Source organism: Podarcis liolepis, assembly GCF_965112155.1.
Source record: "Podarcis liolepis genome assembly, chromosome: 7".
Taxonomy (NCBI): Eukaryota; Metazoa; Chordata; class Lepidosauria; order Squamata; family Lacertidae; genus Podarcis; species Podarcis liolepis.
The window spans coordinates 55749820-55772584 of NC_139561.1; the positions used below are offsets into that span (position 1 = coordinate 55749820).

At 40.2% G+C, this 22765-nt stretch overlaps 1 protein-coding gene across 6 annotated transcripts; it reads right to left on the reverse strand.

Moving 5' to 3' along the window:
• Window positions 1-1716: 1716 nt before the first annotated feature.
• On the reverse strand, window positions 1717-22500 carry LSM14A (LSM14A mRNA processing body assembly factor). Of its 6 annotated transcripts, none has more exons than XR_014528842.1 (10): window positions 21836-22278; window positions 19097-19260; window positions 15546-15678; window positions 12947-13066; window positions 11474-11650; window positions 10685-10750; window positions 9275-9454; window positions 6640-7720; window positions 5505-6576; window positions 1717-3588 (listed from the first exon to the last, which is right to left on the reverse strand). XR_014528842.1 is itself a non-coding variant. In XM_083515197.1 (10 exons), the coding sequence occupies exons 1-10, from the start codon at window positions 21954-21956 to the stop codon at window positions 3565-3567; spliced, it is 1389 nt and encodes a 462-aa protein (XP_083371323.1). In that variant the 5' UTR covers window positions 21957-22500; the 3' UTR covers window positions 1717-3564. The 6 variants fall into 6 exon arrangements, 4 of the variants coding, with proteins under 4 accessions (XP_083371323.1, XP_083371322.1, XP_083371325.1 ...); XR_014528843.1 differs by having other exon boundaries at window positions 9275-9481; XM_083515197.1 differs by having other exon boundaries at window positions 5505-5745; window positions 7558-7720; window positions 21836-22500.
• Window positions 22501-22765: the final 265 nt, after the last annotated feature.

Below are 22765 nucleotides of genomic sequence, written 5' to 3' on the forward strand. Positions count from 1 at the left end.
CCCTAGCCATAGGGCTTTTGTCCAGCAGCCTTGGGAAGGCCACATAGCTAGTTCGCCAACCCGCCGATAGGAGCAAAACACCGGGGGACGCTATATACATTTTTATTGCATGCATTTCTACACGTTCTATTTATTTTATTATTATTTATTATTATTGATTTTATTTTATTATTATTGATTTTATTATTTTATTTATTCTACATGTCCTAATTTTATTATTATCATCCAAGAGAGTTCAGGGTGGCGCACACGGTCCCCCACTCCCATTTAACCCTGACAATAACCTGGTAGGTAGGTTAGGATGAGAGACAGTGGGTGGCTCAAGCTTTTAAATAGCTAAAAGACACTGAAAGGCTGACGAAATCACTAGTTAGGATAAGCTGTATTCTTTAATAGCGCAAGAACTTAGCTATTCGTAACAAAACAAAAAACCTCATGCACACGTGGAATTTATGCGTGCTGTTAAAATGTGCTTTCGTCCCCCTTTTCTTCTTAATTAGTGATCTTTAGTGACTTCTGGGGCAGTCCTTCCATTCTGAGAGGAACAAAGGTTGCTAGACAAAAAGCAGCCCATGCTGAGTGTTCTGGTACTAGCTTAGTGCCGTTTTCATATTTATTTAAACCAAGTTTACCGTTTTCAAATGTATGAATTTGCTGGACAATCATCTATTACAATTCGCTTCTCCAATGACTAAAAGCTATTGAATGACAGCTACACAGGGCTCTTTGTGAAACCTACTCCCTTTTGTCTCCTCCCCCATTCTTTACCCTTTGCCATCTAAATGAAATTAGACCAAAGACCACCAGTTATTCTCCCCAGCCTTAATGCATTATTCAAAACCTGTGACCAGGCCCCCACAAATCTTATTCTACTATAGAATTATCAGTATGTGTGCTGATAGAGAAGGCAGATACATAAGCAGAGATACTAAGCAATACTACTTAAATGAAGGTCAGAGGCTTCCACTCCAGACCTCATTTGGAAATAAGCCCTGATGAAGAACATGTAACATAATTCTGAATAAATATGTGTAAGGTTGGATTTTCATTACTGTCTGGAGATTTTCAGAAGGAAGGGATGCTAATTACTAGGCAAAACTGTGTTTTTCCATGAGATAGAAAATAAATGTCCAGGCTCTTTCCATAAATATTAATAATTTCAAAGTGAACAAGCTGCAGAATTCAGGTTCATGCTGGGCATTAAAAGGACCGTGGATCATCCCAGTGAAATAAAAGATGGCAAAACTTTTCTAGTTTGTGATGACCCTGAGTTCCTGCCCCTCTGTACCAAGCCTTAATATAAAAACATGTACTATCCCCCATTCTTTCCTTACAAAAAGTGCATTTAGTAAGTTTGCAAGAGGTTGCAAATTCAGATTTAGATCATGTATGTATTCAGATGTCATTTAAAACCATATTAATTTTATGAGAAAAATATATAGCTAAAATCTTTTAAAATTCCAATTTGCTAAAAATATATATTTTTTTATCTATCGCAATTATAAGCCCAGCCAATTTCTTTCCAGAGTTGAAAGGTTACAGTATGATGAAAGAGAACACTTAAAGGAAATTACAGGGTTTATCCTATACACTTGCACAATACTAAACAAGGGACTCAAAATCAGCACCATTAAATTGGACCCCCCCCCCCAATAACCCTATTCAGGGCAGGTTTACAAAACAAGGAAAAGCTAGAAAAAACTTTCACAAAGACAGTTTTTATTGAACTGTTTTATTCTGGCTCAAAATAAAAGCCCCATTTTTCTGTAGCAAGGTACACTGAAGGTATGTCATGCTGCTTTTCACTGGGGTAAAAACACACCCCAACTAGTAAACCCAAAGGATTGGTAGATAAGACGAATTCATACCTTCACAGAATGTCTCATTGGTATTTACAACGTATCTGGTTTAAATAAAGTTGGGACACCTCATACAGTATACATACTTATTGCGACATTACAGCACTTGCCTTTTGTCTAAAAAAAATAAATCAAAACTGCTCAGTATCATGATTTGTGGATCCCAAAAAGGCATTGTTGTTAACATGCAAAATAGTACTAAACAATAGTATCTAACTTCTACTGCTTCCAAATACTTGACCTCATAAGTAAACCAATTACAAAATACTTCCTTATAGTGCTATACAAAAAGATATAAAATTATGATTCTATCACTTAAATATTCCCATTTTCTAACAGTGCAGTTATCCACATTTTATCACTACTGAACATAAAGGAGAAACAAAAGAAGATCAGCAAATTAGGTAAAAATTGTTTAATCTTTGGATCCCTTTATTCCTGTGGCTTTCATACACACATACAAAATACAAGTTACCAAATTACTGTTTCTAATTATAACTTAATGTCAAAAAAGTCATAACTAGTATTTCAGAATTGGCAAAAGTTTACTCCATACCAAATCACTGTTGGGATAAGAATAAGCAGTCAATGTCTCCAAGCTACAGTTCATCAAAACTCAAGCAATTGCAAACACTAAATAGTCACTTTTAAATTGAGTATGTCAACATTAAAACAGAGTCAACATTTCAAGAATCAACACATGGAGACATGTCATTTTTATTCCGGGCACATCAAAGGAAACATAAGAACTTGTGTGTGCCTGGGTCATTTTTACTTCAAGAGTTATCACTAATATGAACTGTGAATTGTGACATGAGTGTTGAGGTTTGTCTTCATTTGAAAAAAGCCCATTAATCTGGTCAAATCCTGCAATATGCCAAAACCTACAAAATGAATTTCTTGCAAGAGAATTATTTTATCCAGTTTTTATATAATGGAAGAACATCTAAAATGTTTATTTTTAGTCAAAATATAAAAATCAAACAAGTTTAAAGCTGAACAGCTCTGAGGAACCGCCCCTGCAAAAAAACTAATGTGTGTGGTGTTTTAGCATTTCAACCCAGCAGGTTTGTAGACTTAAAAATGTTTATTCTTAAAAAATTAGTTGCTTTTATACAGCTATACAAAGTCTTTAGTGTTTCTTTGGCAATGGGATAATCATGGAATTTTACAACTATAAAAAGTTTTCCTTTGCCTAAGAAACAGGATTTACTGTGTTTACATTGTTTTTGACTGACAAAAAAGTTTTCTATTGCCCAGCACCCTATTTGACAAAGAGCACAACCATCTCAAAAGGGAGATTAAAGGATTTCCAAAAACAACCTTCACTGGCTCAACACACTCACAGTACTGACGGCCTTCTGCATACAATTGTCTTTGCAGCCTGCAGTAGTAATCAAATACAATTTGATAAATTCTTTTTGTGATGAAAAAAATACTTTTAAAACTCCACTGAAGTACTGCTTTATATTTTAACTCTATGTAAGAAATTACTTAAGTCTTCTATCTCAAATATATTTAATGCTCATTGTTTTTGAAGATGGCCATTTTTTCTCCAAAAAGAGTTCTGCTCCATACCCCTTTGAAATTAAAAACAAACCCCAGTGCTGGTGACGAGTTTTACAGCAAATTAACAATTCTTTGCAAAGACTGACACATTCTCTGGATCATGGAGATCTACAGGTCCACCTGCGTTCAACTTCAGCTATGCAGCAACTTTGTTGTCTTTCTAAAAAAAGATAAAAGAAAAAAAATTACTTCCCAACCAATGCCAGTTTAGTCAAATTAATCAAGAACAGTAACAGATAAAAGGCTCAAACTAGAGAAGGCAACGTTAACAGTACAGTGGTGCCCCGCAAGATGAATGCCTCGCAAGACGGAAAACTCGCTAGACGAAAGAGTTTTCCGTTTTGGAGGTGCTTCGCAAAACGAATTTCCTATGGGCTTGCTTCGCAAGACGACAATGTCTTGCGGGTTCCTGCTGGTTTTTCCCCTCCCCCCCTTTTTCTAAGCCGCTAAGCCGCTTATCAGCTGATCCGATCAGCAGATAAGCTGATAAAAGCCGCTAATAGCGCTAATCCGCCAATGGGCTTGCTTCACAAGACGAAAAAAACGCTAGACGAAGAGAATCACAGAACGGATTCTTTTCGTCTTGCGAGGCACCACTGTATTCAAAATGGGGCCCAAATCTCTCTAGATTGTATCAGTCATAATTCCAGTTAGCAAAGTCAATTCCGAAATGCCTTGTAAAGCTAGAAATCACTGCAAGAGTGGCTTACTCTTGCGTGCAGAATCCTCTGTAGCCCAACTCAGCTATAGGGTACCTCAGGGACCACCGGATCTCAGCTCAATCACAGAGCTCACCTGCAGGAGCGCCACTGGTTGTTCCCCAAGCTGGCAAGGCTCATTTGACTAGAAGAAATCAAGCCTTTAGTGTCATTGGCCCAGAGTTGTGGAATACTCTGACAATAGAGATTCAGAAGGTGCCTTTTAAACACCTGCTGAAAACCTTTCTGCTTTTCTACTCTGTCAGGCTTATGCAGGCAGGCAATCAAGAATACATCTTTCCACAATAATAAGTTGATTTCAGAGTTCAACTTTCTTACCACTTTTAGAGTGTTGTGTTGTACTGTTGTACTGTTTTATTGTTGTTAGCCGCCCTGAGCCCGGCTTCGGCTGGGGAGGGCGGGATATAAATAAAATTTATTATTATTATTATTATTATTATTATTATTATTATTATTATTATTATTATTATTATTATGTTTTTACTGCATATGGGTTTTATGTACAATTGTTGCACACCACTCTGATATTTTCTTTGAACAGCTGTACATGTTATTTTTTATACATAATTTTTTAAAAATCCTTCCTCACAAATAACGACAATATGGTTGTCCAAAGAAATAAAAATATTGCATCGGAAAGAGAATATACAAGAAAACATTTTATTTTAATGCCTTCAAAGATGCTATGCTCGAGAGAACAATTGTTAAAATGTTTCATGCTGACAGAAATCTTTGACATGTTAGAAGAAGAAACTACGTCTACAGATGTGTCTGCAACTTTTTCTCCCACAACCAAACAAATTAACCAAGGGTGGTTCAATGGCTAGTATGCAGTGTAGAAATTCACACTAAGAATAAAAAAAGGAGGCAAAAAGATATACAAGAAAGTTTTGCTTCATATATACTTTTGTGTAGAATATATAAAAGTGTATTGATGCATAAAAAGAACTACACTTTAGGTTAACTAAATCTGAATGGCTGAAAGAAAACTCATACCCAGTATTGAAGAGATTTTATGAGATGATTTGTTTTTTATTCTCTCACCCAGTATTTAACATATGTACTATTATTGCAGTTTTTTCAAGGTTTTTGTCATACTTTTTGTATTTTTAACAAAAAAATGAGTGGCTATATCTTGTTCTGATTGTGTGGCATTGTAGCTATTTTTATTTCTGGAATTATTGAATGCAGTGCCTATGGCTATAAGCAACAGATATAGGGTGGGGAACTTGTGGCCTTCTTAGGCAGTTACGAACTACAGCTCCCATCATATTGCTGGCTGGGCCTGGAGTTGAAGTACCTCAAGTGAGAAGGCCACCAGTTCCCCATCCCTGCAGCAGAGTTTGTAAGCAATTACCCTATATTCAAAATCCGCAAATTCTCTGCCGCCACGTCCACCTCTGAATCCACCACGAAATCCTCGAGGGGCGCCATAATTTCCTCTTGTGCCTCCACGTCCTCTTCCACCCCGGAAGCCACCAACTCCTCCTCCACCTCCTCTACCTCTGTAGCCCCCCCGGCCACGGTTTGGACGCAATGGAATTCCAAATGTCTCTGCATTTAGTCTTCTTTCTTCAGCCCAGGTTGGTCTTCGGTCTCTGAAACATGCAAGTGACAGGAACACTAACTCCAGATCACTATTATTTTCATCAGAAGGAGTATTGATGCCAAAGACAGTTTGACGTTTCCAAGCTGCTTAGTACGTTCATATGCACACAGTGAAACTGCACAGTAGTATCACTGTGCAGGAGTGGCATTCCAAACTCCACTTTTGGAACATTTACATTGAGAGCATGGCAAGAGTGAAAAAGCGGTTCCTCAAATCAGAACCAAGTTATATCATCCCAATTACCCATTGGCTGCCTGAGTGAAGAATTTCCTGGTTAATGTTACTAGCAGCTGTCAGATTAGTTATCACTTGCCTCATGAGGTCTCCTGATGTTTTACCATGTGAGGCATGGCTCACCAATATCTGGAACACAGCTTTATCAGAATGCTTGACCAGACACAGATGGGTGGCCTGGGGAGCTGCTAAATCTGCTAATTACAATGCCAATTGTTTCCCTTACATCAGGCACATTCAACCGGTCGATCGTGATCCACTGGTAGATCACAGGATAAAATAAATTTGCCAAGGTCTCCCCACCCCAAAATAAAATAAAATAAACTCAACAACTCTTGGTAATGACAATGGGTAGATCACTGCCAGTTTTTTTATACAGGGAGTAGATTGCAGTCTCTTGGGAGTTGGACGTGCCTGCCTTACATGAACAGGGAGATATCTTCCCATATCCTTCCAGCTTCTCATTTTTTGTTATGGCAGGGGTATTGAAATACAATTTGCTTTCAGTGGAGCAAGAGTGTAATTTGGTACACTTCTTTGCTGTTATTATTTCATTCCGCAACTCTGTATTACTTTTTCTCTGTTACTTTTTTTTTTGGTGTCTTGTCTTGTATATATTTTTAGTGAAAAGTTTACTGTTCCTTAAGACATGTTGATCCACTGAAGTGGCTCCTACTAAATTAGCTTAGGGAACACCATGTAAAACAGAACCTTTCATGCTTTGGGAGTAACACCAACTCCTCTGCATCCAGTTTCAGTGAAATTAATTACAGGTGATTCCTCTTTATCAAATTACTGATATAGATGCAAATAAAAATGCTGCCTGTTTGATACTTAAGAAGAAATCAAATAGAAAAGTAACAAAAGGTTTACAGCATATCCCCTTTCCTCTATCAATCCAAGGCCAAAATAATCAAGTCTTACGGAAGGCTCAACCTTTGCCAAGAGCTCAGATACACCAGAAATGCAAGGGGATATATGATTCCGCAATGTTTTCACTTTTGAACATCCACTGCAAATTTAAAAACACATCTTTACCAACAAATCTGGTCCTTGCAAGATCATGGATTATGGCTTGCTAATTCCTAACAAGCCATGATCAGGAAGCCAATGATCCCTGGTTTGAACATACAGTAATGGGAAGTCAAGGCTTCCTGGCTATATGGAAGAAGTGAAGTAGAAGCAACTGGGAGAGTATAATAATATATAATAATTTATTATTTATATCCCGCCCATCTGGCTGAGTTTCCCCAGCCACTCTGGGCGGCTCCCAATCGAGTGTTAAAAACAATACAGCACACTTCTCATTCACAGAAGGCCAGGTATATGCACAAACGCAGCCAGTCTCGACCTCTCTGAACTACAGTGTATCCAAACCTCTTTGAATTACAAAGCTGTTACTTCGTTTTGTTAACGAAGCCAAATATTTTGCATGCAGCAGTAGCAGCAGCATTACATAGGTATAAGGTATAGTGTTTCATTCTGCATTTTAGTATCCATGGATCTTGCCATTTGGAAATTATATTTTCTGCTTGCCCAGCGGACTGCCAAAAAACAAATCAGGTACCTATTGTCATCACAGGAAATGTTATCAAAGAAAGACTTGGTTTTGTCATAATAGCAGTTGGGTCCAAGTGGATCCTCTTCATCTGCATTGCCTTCACTGTTCTGGGTATCAACACCTGAGTCACCTTTATCTTCCCCATTTACAGGCTTCTCTGGTTTATCTTCTAACGAATCCAGGGGGTGAGAAGAAAGGAAAAGGATAACCTCAGTGAACAATAAATGAAAATGCATCTTCAAAGAAAAGCAGAAAGTGACTTGACTATAACGCTATCCTAGAAGGATGTTATAGATCAGCACACACAAAAATAGCTTGCCGTGAGTTAAGACAACAGCTGTCCCCTCTCTCCCTCTTGGCTATTCTCCTTCCTACTGGTCTTCTCCAACAAACAAGACATTGCTGTAAAAATAGGGAAAAACTGCACTCCCTGTCTGACTTTCGATGATGACTCAAGTTGTCTTCAAGATGAGAGCAGCACAATTACAGCAACTAAAGAAGTGGCAGAAGAGAATGTGGCAAATCACAAAGGGAGTATACTTTTTAAAAGCACTCCTTTAATATCTGTTGCAAAGCCTTCCTTGTAAGACTTTAATCCTGCCAGGAACATCCATACATAAACTTTAAAAAGTGCTGCTGATTTGTCCAAGCAATACTTGATTATATGAATTGTAGGGCTAGCAGCAGAACACACTGCAAAGGGCAGGATTACAGCCCACTGCAGAGTGTGCTTTTTTTATAATGTCTAGGTAATTTGATGGGGAGCTCAGTACTTCCTATTAAAAATGCAAGATTCTACTCCTTAAAACTGTGAACGTATATTAATAATTAATATTGTTATAGTTCTAGACCATCCATCATCCAGAGATAGTGGGACATCATGCAACATAATATAATAAAACTACAAAACAAAAATTAAAAATAAAAATGTAAAAATAAACTAATAGCTCTAGCAAAATATGTACAACCTCAGTTTCTTCCAAAGATCTGAGTAAATAAATGCTTCTTTGAAAGGCACCTAAAAAGCAGAACTTATGCTGGAAAGCATAAAGCATCACCAGCTGACTCTCTCCAAGGTCAGAGTGATAACTGTGGACAACTTTCTGTGGTTGAGGTACAGTCACCTATGTAGCTTTTTGCCTCTTACCATAGCTAGTAAAATTAGAGCCACAGAAAATAATAAAAATGCAAGGAAAGGGGAAGTTAATCTACAGAATATACAAACTGCAGAATCCAGAATTTCCTAGGTTGGGAACAAAAGTTTAATTTCCTAAATATGGAATACACACAGCACTGCTTATCATTCCCTTGCATAATGTTTCTGATCACCTCAGGGAGGAGGAAAAGCAATAGAGAAAAAGGAAGCAATGAATTATACCCATAGACTTTGAATGCATCTAAGTGAAATCTCTCTTTTCATCTGAACCTATACAACTTCAAAACACTGCAGGATTAGCCTAATTTAACTCTCAACCCCTACAGGAAAAAGAACCCTACTCAAAACTCCACATAAAATGAAGAATAAGATAGCACAAGTATGAAGGGTTTTTCCTTCCTTTTTCAAGAACTTTGATTAAAGTGTTTGAAACAGAAGGCAGATTTCCAAATTACATCTAGTTTCCATTAACTACCAGTCATTTAGATCCCATGTCTATAGAAGGCTCAGGTTTACCTGTAGGTGACAAGACAGTCATTATTCCCTTGAGACAGCATTTCAGCTTACCTTTCAGTTTTAGTTTGTTGTGAAATTCGCGATCTATTTCCTCTTTATTGAATTGTGCATTAGCACTTTCAAAGTCAAAGTCCTTCTCAAACTTCATTGGAACATCCCGTCTAATACCAAATCTTCCTCTGCCTCCCCGGTGACCCCCACGGCCCCTTCGTGCTGAAGGTGCACCTGGAACTGGGGAAAAATAGGTTTTGAAGGGACCTATAAACAAAAGACCTGCAGTTTCAGATTTGTTCTTGTAAGCAGCAACATAAAACTACTATACATAGGACGAATGGAGAGCTTTCTGTCTGCCAAGCATATGAGATTACCAGACATCCGGCTGATCAAGATATATCATCTTCCATTGTTACACTTTCCGCCACTATATAGCTTGAAGCCCCATCATATACTTCTTCTAATAACCTAAGAGCAGCTCTGCTGAATCAGGCCAAAGGCTTATCTAGCCCAGCATTCAGTTCCCACACTGTTCAACCATATGCCTCTAAGAAGTCCACAAAACAGGACACAAGTGCAACAGTCCCTTCCTGCTTGTGTCCCCCAGCAACTGCAATTCAAACGCAGGCTGCCACTAGTACTAAAGCTGCCAATAGCTTTACTCTCCAACGAATTTGTCTAATCCACTTTTAAAGTTGGCAGCCATCACTACATCTTGTGATGTAATTCTAGAGATTGTTTATTTATTAAGCTTATACCCTGCCTTTCTTCCCAAAGGAACCCGGGGCAACATAGTTTTTAACTATACAGTGGTACCTTAGTTTTCGAATGTCTCCGTTTTTTAACATTTCGGTTTTCAAACACGCCTTGGAAGTCAAACATGCCACGTGGCTTCCGTATTGAGGCTTTCATTTTGAGTTTTTGGTTTTCGAATGTTTCAGAACTCAAACAGTCTTCCGAAACAGATTACGTTCGAAAACCGAGGTACCACTGTACACTGTGTAAAACTAACCCTTTAAAAGGCTCTGACGTCCTGCAACAATCAATCCCACAAGACCAAATCCTTTCTTTTTTTATTTTAAACCCATTGCTTATCTATTTCGCTAGAGGGTCATAAACATTTGTCACAGTGACTCAGTTCAGAAGTAAATGAAATAATGGTTTCCCATTATGATAACACATAGCCACAGGTGCTAGGCTTGTGAATGCTGCACCTCACCTATCCCCTGTGCATGAGAAAGGAGGTACTTCTTTTTGCTGTTTGAAACAAATTGCATTATCCTTTTAAGCTCAAGCACAGGAACTGTGGTTTGTTTAGGCCAGTTAATTAGAACATCATTTGATTTTTGTTTTTTCCCCAACTAACTGCAGTTTGAACTAGTTTCCTATATTTGGGTCTGGTTCAACAAAAGTGACTTTTAAAAAGCACTAGAGTTTTTATCCTTTCCAAAAATGAATTCAGTTTACCCATTTGACGTTTGTTTTCATTTCTCATATGCTCTGCTTCAGATCTTGAAATCTTGTGTGCTTCAGCTAAGAACAAAGAATGCAAAGAACATTTTGTTATTTTTCATTTTCTGTATACTAACTGCAAGGAAAAAATCTCTAAGGGCTGCATCAGGGCAGTACTGCCCTCTGAGAAGAGTATGTGGGGGGGACGACCCCACAAGTTAACCCTGCTTGCCAAGCAAGCGGAGACTCCTATGCTGACAGAAATATTTCCCTAACCCACAATAGAAGCATTCAGGCATAAGCCTCACCTTACTGCAAGCCATGCCATTTTACTGCAGGGTATTCTCGGTAGTGGTGCCCACCCTGTGGAACGCCCTCCCACCAGATGTCAAAGAGAACAACAACTACCAAACTTTTAGAAGACATCTGAAGGTAGCCCTGTTTAGGGAAGCTTTTAATGTTTGATGTATTATTGTATTTTAATATTTGGTTGGAAACCGCCCAGAGTGGCTGGGGAAGCCCAGCCAGATGGGCAGGGTATAAATAATAAATTATTATTATTATTATTATTATTATTATTATTATTATTATTATTATTATTATTATTATTATTATGCTTCATGACTCACAAATTTATCCAAACTCAAGACCCTGAACTTTTAAAATAGACATATGGGTTTCAAACTTTGAATCCAAACTTTGACAAAAGCAATTGCTAAGTCACTTGCAAAGAACAGCTTTTTCACTTTGGCAAGAAGTATCAGCAGAGCTTAAAATAATCAAGGTCCAAAGGCCAAGTTCTACCTCTTCTGTGCTCCTGATTTTCCAATGATTTTTGACTAGCAGACCCTTGAGGTCTGGCTGAAACAGGACTCCTTCTCCCAACTGGTGCTGAAGCAGATAAGTGGGTTCCTGCTGTTTGTACTGCCTGCTCCAGGGTTGGGCTCTTTCTCAAATGGTCTAACGAAGGACTTGAGCGACCTGAAACAGAAATGACAACATCTTATGCCCAACTTTAGCATAAGTATTACTTTGAAGTCAATTATCTGCTTTCCCTAGTCAAGACAACTATGTCCAAAGAAGAAATGTTTTTGCAACTTTAGCTCCACTAACCCAAGATTAGGTCACATATATACATTGATTGTCCCTCAATTTTCAAAGGAAAAACAGGGTGAGATAGCTCATCTTTACCAATGCAGTTATTAGCAAATGTCTGTCACCTAGAACTGCAGCTACTCCCTTAGATGCCATGATTTCTTAAAATAAGCACTAACAGTGAGTAGTATGGATGCAGAAAAAATAGATATTGAAATAGTATCTAATTTAGCTGTTTAGATGAGGCAGATCTTTTTATTTATCAGCTTCCGTCCAAGAGTCAGTGGCCCAGTTTGGATGCCACTATAAACCATGTTTAACGGCTTGTTATTAATGCAGACAATGTTCCTCCCTAGCCAAAGCAAGCCATAATCTCTGGCTTTGCTCTAGGTTCATAGCTTGCAAGCCAAAAAACAAACACTGGCATCACATAGTAGTCTGTTTGGAAGAAAAATCACAATGACCACCAGGGGTTGAGATTTATTGTCCCCACTAGCAGAATACACCTAAATATTATTCAAGCAACTTGGAACACAAGCTCACTTTCAGTGATAGGGGACAAGGCTAACTCTGCACAAAGAAGCAGAAGAGTGTTTCACATGTCATGCTAAATCATGGCTTAGCAATACATGCATGAGCAGGAAGGTGTTGCCACGAGTCTTTGGCTAGTGCATTCCTCCTGTGCCATGTTTGTATATCACACTAACAACGGTTCATCACAACAGGCTCAACAAACTGAAGTATCGCATGTGGTCTCCTTATCCTTCATGCAACAGGGAGGACTTTGGAAGCTCCCCTCCCCACACTTTTCTTGAATCTCAACTTTTCGTAGTTTACTAAAAACTTTAGCCAATTTCAAAAAAAGACACATTCAAATCATGGTTTCAGAAGTTGGCTTGCTCCAACCAATTAATTTTTTTATAAATCACAATACCTGGTTTGGGAAACACAATAAAGCAGTGATTCAAGGAAAGCAGAATTAAAAGCTACCAAGTCTTCCTTCTTGCAACATGGCAGGAAAGGTGAAGAGGCAGCACAGGAAACTGAGGTTCATTACAGCTAATGCATGTTGTGGTAAACCAGAAAAGGAATATATTTCACAATTGAACAAAACACTATGGCAATGCATTCACCTTCTTAATCAAAAAGATCAAGAATCTGACTGACACCACCAGCCTTTACCTTGTGAGAGCTGTGTTTTTAATGACCTTGCATCAGTTGTAAAAGTGGAACCAACTGCGCTGCTTTGGGACAAGTTAGCGTTGGCTGAAGTTTCAGTTCCAAAAGATGTCAGTGAACTTCCTGCATGAAGTCAGAAAATAGATGTCAAGCCCCTGTGGTGCAAGGCTACACTTGCAGCACTGTCAATGAACTTCAATGTACCAAAATGTGCAGCTACCCTTGTTTTGCCTCAAGCAGCTCTAACAATTATACAAGGATTCTGGGAGTTCTCCATTAGTGATCCTTAGCCACTACTACTAAGTACTCCTCAGGAAAAGCTGCATGGTTCTAAAAATGTTAACAGAGTCTTTGTAAGGCTAAGGGGGCTAACCATTTAAATTGCCACTCTAAGACTAAAGCCAACTGACCCAAATGTTAACTAACTCATGTGACAAATAAAAGGTGAAATTTTTTATTAAAGCAGCTAAGAAATACCAAAACCACTTTGCAAAAGCTACAATCAATTATGTGATCATGTCTGTGCTAATTTTCTGAATAAAGAAAAGTGTTTTATTAACATCAGAAATCTGCAGAGATGTCAAAGTATATGCAGAGTAAGTGGGTGAGTATAAGTACAAATACACCACACTCAGCTGAACCACATGTGAAACATATGGTAACTATTTCAGCTCAGCTGACAAGAAGGCTGCTGTTGGTGAAAGAGACTTGGGATAGATCTCCAAATTCACTTGTGGCCAAAATTTGAGAAGCATGAACTGAAATTACAGTTTACTAGTTGCCATCTCCAAAACGGCATTTATAGTTGGCAAAAAGTTCTCCATGGAAGTACAATATTAAATAAATTATATTCACAAATTAGCTATGGCAGTCTGTCTCATGATATTTTTACTGTTTTTAAACAATCCATTTATCTTACTATTAGGCCCTTGTTTTATTCTTCTCCTTTATGTTATTACTGCGATCAGACAGCAAAGTGAGCCAGTGTACCTATTCACATATTCCCTACAGATAACATCAAGCTAATAAGACTGTTAAACTTGGGCTGCTCTTCTCCCTCAAAGCTATTTGAAAGTAATCTTTGATCTATTTATTCTAATGTGGTATCTCTCTAAACATATACACTGCACATAAAGTTGTTTAAAGAAAGATTAGAGGAGACCATCATCAGCAATATGCTATGATTAACTATAAAATTTTAACTTCCTGAAGCTATAGCCCAGATAACCTCTCCCATAGTCATGGAGCACACTTTAAACTCTTACTAGGTTCACACCACAGCTTAGCAACTCCTGAACAAAACCACTTTACAAACTGGAACCTGATGCTGAGATGTCCAGTGACATGCCTGGTGAAATTCTTGTTTCCCACCCACAGGACAATGTTTACTAGACAAAACTAGTAAAGAGAAAGCAAAATGTTCACAATACTCAGATGTTTACAATTTATTGGATTTGGCCAGAGTCCAATATTTATAAATGTGGAAAAGTGAACCTGACAGTGTAGTTTTACTTTTGCTTACAGCTGTATCCCCACTTATACGGGGGTTACATTCGCAGGGACCGTGCATATACGTGAAATTGTGTACAGTGGGTAACACGATGTAAAAAGCTTGTAATCGCCTCTCTGCTAAAAATGCTCCCTCCAAACCTCCCTCTCAAACGCCAACTCCCCACAAGCCTCAAAGGTCAGTGCAAAGGCTACTGGGATTACTAGCCGTTTTCCTGCTCTTCTTGTGACATTTTTGCAGTTTTCTCATTCTTTTTGTGCTGTTTTTGCTCTTTTCATACTCTTTTGCAGTTTAAATCAATGTATTTAATTATTTCCTGGCGCCACACACATATGCCATTGCGCATGAGTCGAACACACATGAGTCGAACACACGTATACTCCTATTTTCACACCGGGCATCTAGGAAATTTCAGTCCATCCAAGAATGAAGCAGATATTGCCTCCCACCATCTTTCCACCAAAGATGCTTTAAACACAGTAAACCAAGAATCTCAGCACACAGCCCCCCATCCAATTTGAAACTATACTAGATCCTGCTTAGCTTTGCAAATGTGCTAGCAGTTTAGTATGCTTTAAGGGCTGCAGTTTTTGCTCCTGAGCATCAGCTGCCACTGGGTTGAACTACATCAAGCTGCACAATGGAGATGAACTCACATATGTCCCAGTGTTGCTCCTACAGGTAACCCCTTTTATCTTCATTGTAAACAAGATTCCAAGTACCCCAAAGAACTGCCATCAACTCTGACAGTCTTATAAAGCAGATCTTCCAAAATGAAAACATTTACCAAAATGGGTTTACCATGGACTACTGTGTGCCTACTTGGTCACAAATGTGTCCTGCACAAGAGGAAAGAAAATAGCAGCAGCCAAAGAACACACTGTCCACTTTAGTGAAGCTTGCAAAGGAGAAATTATTGAGGGGTAGGTAGGAGGGTGGCCTGGGGAATGTGGCCTTCTTGGGTACACATGTTTTCATTATATCAACTCAGTAAATGTGAATTTTACCCTATGGGGTGGGAACAGTATATACTTGAAAATATTTTAACATTTATATGCTTGCCAAGAAAAGAAGTTTAAAATGCAAACATACCAACACCAACAGCGCCAAATTGCTGGCCCACTAATGGACTTGGACTAAACTGGCTGTAGGCTGGCATTCTGCCAAAAGGACCGTAGGAACCCACAGATTGGAATGAAGAAGTAGAAGACGATCCTAGAGAGGACTAAAGAAAACCACATTCATGGAAGACTATCAAAGCAGAAAAAACAATTATCGTGCTACATAAAGTTAGCAATAAAATCAGAGTACAAGACCCTTTCTTGAACTGGGTTGCATTAGGAAGTGAGAAATACAACACATTCCAACTGGTATAAGAAAATGAATTTATTTACCAAATGTGTGCTTATTTTCCAGATAACATAGCCATTTCAATACTGAGAATGGCATGGATCATCCAAAATGCAATAACTAGTTCTGCTGGTCCCTTCACTGTGAGAAGCGAAGTTACAGGAACCAGGCAGAGGGCCTTCTCAGTAGTGGCACCTTCCCTGTGGAACACCCTCCCATCAGATGTCATCAGATGTCAAGGAAATAAACAACTACCTGACTTTTAGAAGACATCTGAAGGCAACCCTGTTTAGAGAAGTTTTTAAGGATTGATGTTTTTATTATGTTTTTAATTATGTTGTAAGCCGCCCAGAGTGGCTGGGGAAACCCAGCCAGATGGCCAGGGTATAAATAATGATGATGATGATGATGATGATGATGATAATAATAATAATAATAATAATAATACCTCTGTAGTGTATGCTTGATGCAATGGCAAAAATCAAAGACAGACTGCTGCTTATTATTAATAAGTAATATTTATATCCCACCCATCTGGCTGGTGTTTTTATTGAAAACACGATTGGAACCTATCCTATTAGAAATATGGGCTAAAATTTCTAGGTAGTGTAAATGATTGTGCTGTATAACAGTTGGTCATGGAAACAATCAGAAAGGTAGCAAACGTTGGACTTAAGTGGCACCCGGGACATGTTGCAAAATGAAACTGTTGTTGAACTGACTGCTATAAAATTCAACAGGTGAACAATTGCCAAGAAATTCAAACACAGTCACACTTGACTTTAAAAAAGGAAACTTCCCCAAAATGAGAGGGCTGGTAAAAAGGAAGTAGAAAGGGAAAATGAAGAGGCTTAATAGAAGCTGAGATAAAATGTATACTGCAGACCAGGAAAGATACAACCAGGGCCAAAAGGATGGCAGCGTGGTTAACAGAGTCAAGGAACCTACTGGAGACAAGAAAGCTTCCTTCAGAAAATGAAGGGTCTTGTTCAAATTTGGAGAACAACAAAAATAATACAAAGGCTGGCAAAAGAGAAGAGAAAAAAAACTTGAGGAGCCTGTCTCTTTAAAATCTTACAGGCAATGACAATGTTTTGTGTGTGTCCAATTGTTGTGTGACCACTGATGCACAGCTCCTTTAGTACCCAGAAGAGGGCTGAACAGGGATGGGCCCGAATGGGCTTATGCACACTTCACTGATGCACATGGGGGTTAGGAACAGAACCCCCATGCAAAATGGTTGCCATCTGTACAATCACCAACAACACATCATTTACATACATTAGAAGAGACCAGCTGGGAGGCAGCTGGACATCTGGATAACAAGCAAGTCAAATATGTGCTCAAGGAGTTTGGCAGAGAAACTCAACAAATTCTTTGCATCTGTATTCATAGCAGATGATGTAGGCCAATCCCTGTGCCTGAATGAAACTTTCTCAAAAAAGGAGTCTAAGGAACTGAGGAAAACAGTGGTGACAAGAGATAACATTATAGGGCTTGAAAAATTAAAACTGAGAAACTACACGATCAGGATAGGATCTTCCCAAGAGCTACAAGTTTCATATTTTGGTTAGAAGATCATCAGTTTCAATCTTGAGTTCTTTATTACCTTGAGGACTGTAAAGTGAGCAATATAACAAATTTTAAAAGGGGATTCAGAAGGGATCTATGAAACTATAGACGGGTTAGCATGTCTGTTCTAGGAAAGCATTATAAAAGATAGAATTACCAAGAATATCAAAGAACAGGTCTTGCTGAAGAACCAGCATGGCTTCTGCAAGAGTAGGTTCTGTCTCATTAACCTATTAAGATTTCATTCATGGAGTCAACAAGCATGTAGAGGTGATCCAGTTAATGTTTTGTATTTAGACTTTCAAAAAGCTTTTGATTAAGTCCTTCACTAAAGTCTCGTGAGTAATCTTAGCAATCATAAAATTAGAGGAGGTCCTCTTATGGATGAGTAACTAGCAAGAATAAATGGACAGTTCTGTCAATGGACGGATGTAGAAAGTAGAATCCCCAAGGACTGGTATTGGGATCTGTGCATTTTAACCCGTCCCTAAATGATCTGGAGTAGACGTAAGCAGTGGCATAGCTAAGTTTGCAGATGGTACCAAATTGGGGGTTAAAACAAAAAGGGATCGGGAATTGCTTCAAAAGGATCTCTCCAAATTAGGTGAATAGGTAGTAAAATGGCAAATGCAATTCAATGTAAGCAGTGTAAAGTGATGCATATTGGGGCAAAAAAACCAACAAAAAAACCCATCCCAATTTCCCCCTAATTTAACATATATTCTAATGGGGGTTGAACCATCAGCAACTGTCCAGGAATGAGTCCTTGGAATCATAGTGGATAGTGATGAAGATGTTGACCCAGCGTGCAGCTGTGATAAAGGTGAAGTTTTATGCTAGGGATCATTAGGAAAGGAATTGAAAATAGAAATGTCAAGATCATAATGCTGCTATACAAATCTATTGTGAGATTGCACTTGAATACTGCAAATGGTTCTAGTTGCCATACCTCAAAAAGGGCAGTGTAGAGCTGGAAAAGCTTCAGAAAAGGGCAATCAAAATGATTAAGAGGCCAGAGCAACTTTTCTGAGGAAAGATTGCAACAATTGGGTCTTTTGAGCACAGAAAAAAAGGTAAGAGGGGACATGACAGAAATGTGTAAGATCATGCATAATTTGGACATAGTATGATTGTGCAAGTTATGGAGAAAGTATTTCATAATACTAGAACCTGGAACCATTCAATGAAACTGAAGGCTGGAAGTTTCAGGAGAGACAAAAGAAAGTACTTGTTCACATAGGGGCTAGTTAAACGATGGAATTCACTCCCACAAGAAATAGTGATGGCCATCAATTTGGATGGCTTTAAGAGAGGATTAGAGAAATTCATAGTGAATAAGGCAATCAATGGCTGCTAGAGATGCCAGCAATGGAGGTAATAAGCTACTAAATGCCAGCTGCTGGGAATCACAATTGGGAGAGTGCTGTTGCGCTCAGGTGCTGTTTGCAGGCCTCTCAGTGGGAAATCTGGTTGGCCACTGTGAGAAAAGGATGCTGGACTAGGTGGGCCTTTGGTTGGATCCAGCACGGCTCTTCTTATGTTAATATAAATTTTGTCATTAATAACTTTGTGGAAAATCTCTTGAACACATATAAATAACTTCCCCCCTAAACAATATAAGATGATCCAGATCATACATTTTCAGGTATATACACACCAAAACTGATCATAGTGTATAACTAGACATAGCTAAAGCTACAACTGCTACATGGTGACTATACCTGAACGATAGCTGGATCCTGGGGCAGAGAACACTGTGGTTTGGGTGGTTCACAAACGGTTAAATCCTTGATATCACTGCCACGGAATATAATGTATTCAAATACTTCGTCACGAGGTGGTATAGGCCGATCAGTTGGTCTATCTTCTGTACCAAAAGAACGAACTGCAGGAAAAAACAAACAAATTTTATCATGTATCATCCAATACTTTCTCATAATATTTACACATAGACAAGTAAAAAGTTTGCTTCAGTTTAGTCTAACGCATCATGTGACAAAGTGCAGCTGAATATTCATTAGGTTCACTACACTGATACTTTCAAAAGAGCACTCCCCCCCCCCAAGTCAGCTGAATTCATTCAGATCAAGTCTATTTGCATTAAAAGGTCAGCAAGTCATTTTTCTTGATTTACTTCATACAAGCTTACACAAAAGCAGGCAATCTGTAAATTCCCTGGGTGATCGTCTGAAGGCACTGTTTTGCATGGTAGCCTAAATAATGCAGAATGGGCAGCGGTTTGCCCAGAAAAGGAGGGGGCAGAGAAAGGGGCATCTGGCGAAGTTAGTTACTAATGTTACTATGGCAAGGTGTGTTGAGGGGAAGCAGAGCCTGAATTAGGGAGGAGTCATAGTTCAGTGGTAGGCACACACACACAAGCAAAGGTCATCTTGGCCCATAAGAAAAATGGAAAGCTTGCAGGTTTAATTTCAATGAGTTCTATGCTGAGGTAGGTCTCGATGGAATAATGCATAAAGGACGGAGGCATACATATGGTTAAGCATAATGAGGTGAAAAGGATCATAATGAACGAGGGACAATCTTAAGAATTTCTAGTTTATGTGCCTTGTAAGCAGTACTGAAGTGCAGAAGCAAGAAAATAGACAAGGAAAATAGAAAGAAAACACTTTGTTCACAAATGAGATGAAAATGTATGAGGCTCAGTTTGATTTGTTTGATATGAAGATACAAAAAAAGGCACTTCTATGCATTTTTAGCTTTTGGCTAAGATTATGTGCAGTGTCTAAGAAAAATGTTAAGGTGTATTAGATACTGTATAACAATCTTAACTTAACAAAAGTAGCCCAGATTTCTCATTTCTGCCAAATACTTATTTGAATACACAGGTAACTTACAAGTAATGTGGATGGAACTTGTGCACATTCAGCTTTACATGCTTGGCATTTTTTTAAAATTAAAAAGACAGCAGACTTCTGTGAAAAAAGACTTTGGTAATCCCACCCACCACTGAATCCAGTGTGTTTTGACTCTATGAAATTTGGCTTTACATCAGGCTCCCTCAACTTCGGCCCTCCAGATGTTTTGAGACTAAAATTCCCAGCATCCCTGACCACTGGTCCTGCTAGCTGGGGATCATGGGAGTTGTAGGCCAAAAAATTGGTTTGGGTTGCCTTATTTTTGTCAAACTATGTGAAACCTATGGTGTTTTCATTTAAATAGCTGGCACCAAGGGACCCCCACTTCTCTTCTGAAAGATGTCTGCACATTCTTAGTTGAAAACAATATGCATAAAATTATACAGTCTTCTTAGGGCAGGGCGCTAACCTGTGGCCCTCCAGATGTTGCATTCAGATTCTCATCAGCCTCAGCCAGCAGGGTTAGTGGTCGGGAATGATGTGAGTTGTAGAAATATCTGGGTGCACATGTGCATCACCTTGTATTGCAGTAAAAACAGTCAACAAGCATGCTCCAAGGAAGTTTATGGAAAGTAAGCAGAACAAGGTGGAACCAAAGTGGTAAGAGTTCTGAGGTGGCATAATGGGCAGTAAGACAGCATGGCAGTGTAAGATAAATGACACTTTAAAAAAATGCTCCCTGGTGTACTGTTATTGAGGCAGTTTTAAAAGTATAAGGGAGAAACAAAGGGAGTTTTAGCCCACAGTATTCTTTTCACTGGGATGACTTCACTTGGATGAATAGATATACAGTATATTCCCTGAGGTGTACTCCTGTAGCAGAACTTAACAAACTCAGTTTACCGCCTCATCCAGCTGTATGTGTAACCGAGGTATGTGCCTCAGCAACTTCTGTGGGACTTATTCCCAATGTGTGCCTTCCAATGCAGCTGCTTTTGCCTCATTTGTTTTATTTAGGGCAGCCTTCCACAACCTGCTACCCTCTCATTGTTTTGGACTACAGCTCCTGTCAGCCCCAGCCAGTGCGGCTGTGATGAGCCGTACTACCAAAACATCTGGAGATTATACTTGACATCCAGCTTAGAGTGGGCGCTGCAATAACATCCAGCAACCCTAACCCTCCTAGGGGATCTTCAACTGAACCTCGCACAACATATCTCTTTATTAAGATAATTCTACAGGCATCTTTGCTTGAACCCTGGTTTCCTTGCCGCCCAACTCTACCCCGCCCTTGTAGAAGTGGTGTGCCTTTACATCTCAACTTACCTTTTCAACCCATCTCTTGTGCGGGAAACCAGTAACCCTCCCTCCCCTGGGTAGTCGATTGAAGCTCGCACAACGAATCTCCAAGGGGAATCTTTATTTAATTCCGTGTTTGCTTGCCTCCAGCTCCGCCTCCACCCCCCGCCTACCTTGCAGGCTTGGCGTGCCTTTTGTATTTCAACTCGGGTCCCCGAAACCGACCACCCACTTCCACTGGGGAGAAGTGGGGGCTGAGGCCTCTCCGTGCCCCGCCCCCAACCAACCGCCAAGCAGGCCGAGACCCCCCGCCCCGGCCACCTTCTCCTTTCCGGGCCGCCTTACCCTTCGCGAGAGCCACCGTGGAGTTCTCGGTGTCGATGGTGTAGAGGATGCCCTCATATCGGATCTCGGCCTTGGAGATCAGGCTGATCTTGCTGCCGATATACGGCGTCCCCCCGCTCATGGCGGCGGCTGAAGCAGAGGCCCGGCTCGAGGCTTCCTCACGCCCCCCTCTAGCACCCGGGTCGGGTCCGGCTTCGGACGGAGCCTCCGCCGCCTCGCAGCCGCCGCCGCTCCCTCCTTTCCCCTCACGCCACAGGCCAGGCCGCTTCCCTCTCGCTCTTCCCCTCGCTTGGGCCCGGAAGGCCGCTCAGCGCCCCGCCACACAGGCTTCCACTGCTACAGCTGCCCCGACGCTCCCAACATGGCCGCCGCCCGCTCCGTCAAAGCGCCCGACTCGCCTTTCCTCCTCCACCTCCACCAGCTCAGCCGCGAAATGCATGTTGGGAACAAGACGTCAAATCTCGCGATGAAAACGAAAGCGCGCGAGGCGGCCAGGAGGCAAGAGATAAAGCGGGCGGGAGCGAAGGAAGCCTTGACTAGGCCGCGCCACACCAGGACAAGGTGGCTCTGGACAGGGTGTGCTTCTCCGCGTTTAACTGAATGGGGCAGGGCCGCTCCCTTGCAGAGGCTCCGCGCTATATTGGAACCTTTCATAACAGGCCTGTAGGCCTCCCTGAGGCTTCTGGACTACAACTCCTATAATCCCTGAGTACGGCTGGGGCGGAGGGGGTTGCTGGGAGTTGGAGTCCAACGCTTTAACGATCGCCGATTGGCTTCCTCCGCCGGGCTGTCATCCCACGAATTCCATCATGCTCAGGTTCCTTCAGAGAGGGGTGACCGCAATACTGCACATCGGGGGTGGGGGAACATCTGTGGCCCTCCACATGTTTAGCAACTCCCATCAGCCCCTGCAGCCAGCATCACTATGGT

What these genes read in the sequence shown, in the direction of transcription:
- LSM14A (XM_083515196.1), bottom strand. Translation starts at nt 21,956, where the DNA reads ATGAGCGGGGGGACGCCGTATATCGGCAGCAAGATCAGCCTGATCTCC. An exon ending in CACGGTGGCTCTCGCGAAGG is followed by an intron (nt 19,261 to 21,835) that starts GTAAGGCGGCCC and finishes TTTTTCCTGCAG; the next exon opens with TTCGTTCTTTTGGTACAGAA. An exon ending in AAATCAGGAGCACAGAAGAG is followed by an intron (nt 10,751 to 11,473) that starts GTAGAACTTGGC and finishes CTTTGTTCTTAG; the next exon opens with CTGAAGCACACAAGATTTCA.